General features: G+C 33.8%; 1 protein-coding gene across 2 annotated transcripts in view; it reads left to right on the top strand.

Annotated features, from left to right (window-relative positions):
* The window catches only part of LOC106681952 (isocitrate dehydrogenase [NAD] subunit gamma, mitochondrial), an 85768-nt gene that overhangs the window by 22183 nt on the left and 57558 nt on the right, over window positions 1-6027 (top strand). For both annotated transcript variants that reach the window (XM_067046584.1, XM_067046583.1), the window contains exons 3-5: window positions 1303-1406; window positions 4605-4720; window positions 5485-5675. In XM_067046584.1, the coding sequence (XP_066902685.1) occupies window positions 1303-1406; window positions 4605-4720; window positions 5485-5675 (411 nt within the window). The remainder of the gene's footprint in view (window positions 1-1302; window positions 1407-4604; window positions 4721-5484; window positions 5676-6027) is intronic.

Raw genomic sequence — 6027 nt, 5'->3', positions numbered from 1 at the left:
ATATATAATATTATTTCTTTAACTTTACTTGATCTTTCGAAGTATCTTGCGGAATCGAAAACAATCTCTGACTTTCCTTTTCCAGGCTTCGTAAAAAAATCTGATATATGTTAAAACCTAATGCATTGATAATTACTTGAACATCTATGTCTTCTCACACCTTCAGAGAGTCAATATCCTCAGTAGCTTCTTCAACAGCCATGTTTTCATCTGAAAATTTCTGAATTAACATTGAGACGAGTCATTTTTTGTTCTCTTCATTCAAGTGAAATTCATCTTTTAATATTATCAGTAACATTGTTTCACCAAACACATTCCCTACAACAAACTTGTTTCTTTTAATGTATTCCACTGATTTTGTGCTCTTTTCTGTTGAGTCATCTGAGTAGCCTTCAAATACTATGACTGATCATGTCCCAAAGTATTTTTTAGTATAATCTAATTATTTGTTGAGAACTGATCAAAATTTTTCTGTCAGCTCCCAGGGTACTTGGTGTTGTAGGAAACTGCTGTCAATTGCACCAGAGTAGTCGAAAGTGTTCTTTTGGGTGATTCTGCTTTGAAAATGGAGTTTCTACTGGTTAAATAAAACCAATTGTAGTAAATAGATTTTCAAGATTTCCTCATCATTCTCATTTATTATTCTGAATTTGTACCATTCTGTTCTCCTTTCCATGGACTTAAGTGTGGTACACACCTAGGGACAATATGGCAATATATTGTATAAGGTAGGTGCGATACCATTCTCCCTTTCAAATAAATGTCAGTCTATGTTTTGGGATTGTAATAGTTCTAAACAAGGAAAAGATTTCCTGGAACAGCACTGCGACTTGTCCAAATACTCGTGTTTTGCAACATTGTCCTTAGGTATTAGGTGTGAACTACTACAGTTTAGTAGTTCAGTTTTAACTAACAACCCATTTAGTTTTTTCCTAAAGGGAAAAAGCCAGAGCACAATTGGGAAGGATAGCAGAACTTAACTTGATAGAAATGACAGACAGGGCAATGTGGATGACTTATTTTTGTCATATAAATGTAATGATGTAACATGAAAGGAGAACGGGAGAGATTATATCATAAAAAAATCTAATAAAACCCTTATTGATGAGTGAGTTCAAATTTTGGTGTGTTTTATGACTGTTGCCCATTTTATTTAGTTCTACTGGGTAAATTATTATTATTTTTTTTTTCCTATTAATATTGTAGTGTATTTTTTTAAAAGGTTTAATAAGTATAAACATCTTTATTATTTAAATTCTAGAAATGAGTAAAGAAACTTTTTATGTTTTGTTTTTACCTTAGACACATATACCTAAAGCACAGTATGGTGGTCGACATACTGTCACAATGCTTCCTGGTGGAGGAATTGGACCAGAATTGATGGACTACGTGAAAGAAATATTTAGGTATTTCTTACAGCTTTAGAATTTTATTATAATCTCAGGATATTATTAATAATATGTTTTTATTATTACAGTGTAAATTTATTGTGTATACATTTTATTGTAAACAACTACTCTATTTTTAATTTAATTCTTGGCAGATGAACACTTTTTGAAAATAGTATTTTTAAATGTTCAAAAGTATAAATTACAACATCAAAAGTTCATGGTTGTGTTTTATATTATATAATTAATATTATGTCTTTACAATAATAGTAATAATGATAATAATAATCCTGGCAAGATAAGATATATGAACACCTTGAAAATGAGAATATGATTCCCATAGAACATTGCTGTACAAGTCTCAAAAAACAGCGAAGTCTTTCTATGGCTTGGGTTGATTATAAAAAGGCCTTTGACTCTGTTCCACACAGCTGGCTACTAAAAGTATTAGATATATACCAGATTCAATCTAATGTAAGCAGACTCCTTTCAAACCTGATGGCAGGATGGAAAACTTTGCTGAAAGTCGGAACTACCTGTACGGCCAATCAATTCAAAATACTGAGAGGAATATAGCAAGGGGATTGTCTAATCCCAATTTGGTTCTGCATGGCCCTATTTCCATTAAGCAGGATTCTTCGAAAGAATATGGAGGGATATAAACTTTCCATGAACGACGAAGGGACCACAGGCAGCCACAGCTGGTTCATGGATGACCTCAAACTATATGCGAAAAACAAAGAACAACTACAAAATATGGTTGAAGCTGTATCATCTTTTACAAGAGACATAGGAATGTCATTTGGCCTCGATAAATGTGCAGTGCTCCATGTAACGAAGGGGAAATTGGTTAGTAAACAGAACATTCTGGTTAATGAAGAAGAGCCCATAAAGGAACTTGAAGCTAATAAATTATATAAATATTTGGGCATGCGACAGCATCTTAAAATATCTCGAAAAGATATGCAACAAGAATTTCTAACAATGCTCAAAATTAGGCTACGAAAAGTGCTCAAAACCCAACTAACTGGGAAGCAAAAAATCAAGGCCATCAACACCAGCTCTTAGTTTTAGCTTCGGCATAGTGCAATGGTCTAATACAAGCCTACAGGAGATGGATCGCCTTGTACGAACAACTCTAACACAAGAACGAACCCACCACCCAATATCATCTAAAGCTCGTCTTTATTTACCTAGAAAAGAAAGAGGACGTGGTTTGCTAAATATTGAAGAAGCTTGTAGCAAACAAGAAGAGACCCTACTTTCTCTCAAAAACAACAGGGGTTTATCTCGCCATCACAAGGATGGACTCTGGTTTAACTGCACTTAATCTGAGCAAAGGTTTTGAATCAACAATCGTATCACAAATTGAACGACTGGCAGAATGGAAAAGCAAGTCTCTGCATGGGAGATTCTACAGCCAACTGAACGAAGCCTCCTTAGACAAAGTGAGATCAGTTGAATGGTTAAAAGCTGGAAGGCTATTCTCTGAGACAGAGGGATTTGTGGTTGCTATTCAAGATCAAGTGATTGCCACAAGATCATATAGAAAGCATGTGTTAAAAGACGCAACAACACCAGATAAGTGTCGATTATGCTCAGTATCGCTCGAATCAATCCTACATATCACTGGAGGATGTGGAGTGCTGACTGGTACTGAATATCTGCAGAGGCACTACAATGTGGCCAAAATTTTGCATCAGCCTCTGGCTGCGAAGTACAACCTAATTGAAGATAAGAGCCCTTATTACAAGTGCCACCCAAATAGACTCCTCCAAAAAGATTCTCTCAGGCTATATTGGGATGAATCAATTATTACAGACCATATAGTATGCCATAATAAGCCAGACATCCTTTTATAGACCTAAGAAGAAAGAAAGTGGAACTTATTGATGTTGGGATCCCCAACGATAATAATATAAGCTCCACTGTGGGAGAAAAACTGAGGAAATACCAAGAATTGGCAATAGAATTTAAAGAAATATATAAATTAGAAGGTGTTACCTCTACTCCATTCATAATATCAATGAATGGTCTCATACCAAAATCAACAGTGGCAGGCATGAATGGTTTGGGGGTGTCTAAAGACGTACTAAGAGAGGCTCAACAGTCAGTTCTCTTAGACACTGCAGGTATAGTGCGAAAATTTTTAAACACTCGAATTAAAGGAAAAATAAATAAATATATGAAGGTGGTTAGATTTCTAGGTCCACCACCTCAGATACTCAACCCGCAAAAGCAAGTAATACAGACCATAATAATAATAAAATACCCAGGGCGGACCAAAACTAGTAAAAATCCAGGTGCGACAGTTCCCAAATTGGGCAGCAACCTGGTCAGCATCTGTCCCCCATGTCAGGGGCGACTGTTTTAATCACCTGGCTTGAAGGTATAAAATGCCCTTACCCATTAAACGTGGAGCTACGAAATAGGAGCCTCAGACGAGCCCGATACTGGAGCTGCACTAAGCGGGAACAGTGTACTGCTTCCTTTAGGGAATAATGGAGTGAGTGGCACTACCCTGTCGTCAAGGACCGCAAGGCTGCAATGTTTACCGGCATATAAAAAAAATAATAATAATATTAAAGGAATACTTTATTTCACAAGTATTCCTATTTATTTTTGAGTAGTTTAGCTTTCATCGGCACAGTTTCCATTTATTGGGTTCTTCAGATAAATCTATTTAGAGTGAGTTATTTATCTTAGTATTTTACTTCCCAAATTGGCATGTTCATTTATTATTGAACTATTAGAATTTTCTGATCTAGCAGTCATTTATTTGGCTATCTTGGGTTCTAAGTAAGAATTTATAATCGGGTTTTCTTCCCTCCCCCCCCACCTATTGCTATTTTCATTTATAGCTACTCCCAATTTCTTCTTAAAGCTGATTTTTAAGCTAAGATGGGTGTATGGTGAGAATTTACTATTAGATTTTATATAGCTGTTTATTTTTTAAATATTGGGGTCACATTTGATTTGAAATGGCTATATTGTTTTCTATTATTGTTTTGTATAAAATATAGCAACTGATATTACAGTGTCGTATTGATATTTACCAAATAGTTTAATAAATTGAAATAAAATTTTAATTTTTCTAAATTGTCATAAATATGAATGAATCTTTGGTAGTTACGAGAAAGAACATTTCATGATAATTATTGTTTAACATCTTGTTAAAAGTTATATGAATGCTAAATAAATAAGATTTTATTTTAGAGTTGGTGGAATACCTGTTGATTTTGAACTAGTTCAGATCGACCCTAAAAGTAGTGGAAATGACGACTTAGAGTATGCAATTACTTCAATAAAGAGGAATGGTGTTGCTATTAAAGGTAAATGAATTTATGTATCCTTCCTTGTTAATGTTGAAGATTTGGGATTGTTAATTTTTTCATATGTTTTAATATATATTATTTTATTTTATTATATTTATATATAATCAATTCTTATGAAACTTTGTTGTCACTTTTAAAAATAATATCACTTTAAATTTTAATCTGAAATTAAATCATCAGTTAAAAAAAAAAGAAAAAAAAAAGATGGGAATAAATATGTGATAAAATAGCAGATGAAGGATATTTGTGTAGGTAGGAGTCTTTTCCCCTTCATTTGAACCAACTGCTTAGATTATCAATACTCTTCACATTTCTATCTGGATCATGAAGATATTCTCCATTAAAGCCTCCTTTGAACGTGTTCGATAAGGCTTCTAGAAGTTCATTATACCATTCTTGGAATTCTCACTTTTTATTGAAGGTTTTAATGAATTTTAAAAGAAGACACCAAGCTTATAATTTCTGTGACATAGAGAAGCTGGATTAAGAAATTTGAAGCAATGTCATATGCTAAGTCTAAATCAATATTCTTAGAGCTAATATTTTGTTTGCTTAGAACCAGAGTGATACTGGATCCAAACATGACTTGGACCTGTAATCTTTCTTGGGTCCACTAGTGAGGGGAAGTATTATATCTTGGCACAGGTTGCCTGCCTTGGCAAAGTTATGTGCAATAGGATTATTTCTGTGATATGAAGTTTCTATTTTAATATGATGATTTCTATATTTCTACTTTAATGGGATTTTATTATTATTTTCAGGTAACATAGAAACAGGGAGCTTAGACACTGGCATCATTTCCAGGAATGTTGCTTTGAGAAATGAGTTAGATTTATATGTAAATGTTCTTAGTTGTAAATCTTATCCTGGAGTTATTGCTAGACAGAAGGATATTGACATTCTCATCATCCGTCAAAATACTGAAGGAGAATATGCTATGCTTGAACATGAGGTAATATATTAATAATAATAATAAGATAATAATAATAATAATAAAAGAATAAATTAAACCTACGTCTGGAAGACTTCCGACCAATAATGTGTTTAAATGGTTTATATAAAATTCTCACTTCTATCCTGGTGACCAAGATATATGAACGCCTTGAAAATGAGAATATGATTTCCATAGAACAGCTAGGGTGCAAGAAGCGGGCTAGGGGTTGTAAGGAACTCTTAGTTATAGATTCGTTCATTGCTGCACAAGTCTCAAAAAACAGCGAAGTCTTTCTATAGCTTGGATTGATTATAAAAAGGCCTTTGACTCTGTTCCACACAGCTGGCTACTAAAAGTATTAGATATATAC

Source organism: Halyomorpha halys, unplaced genomic scaffold (assembly GCF_000696795.3).
Source record: "Halyomorpha halys isolate HHAL.00 unplaced genomic scaffold, Hhal_1.1 Scaffold378.1, whole genome shotgun sequence".
NCBI classification, from domain to species: domain Eukaryota; kingdom Metazoa; phylum Arthropoda; class Insecta; order Hemiptera; family Pentatomidae; genus Halyomorpha; species Halyomorpha halys.
The sequence above is the reverse complement of the archived record's forward strand: the minus strand, read 5'-3'. Positions and strand labels throughout refer to the sequence as shown.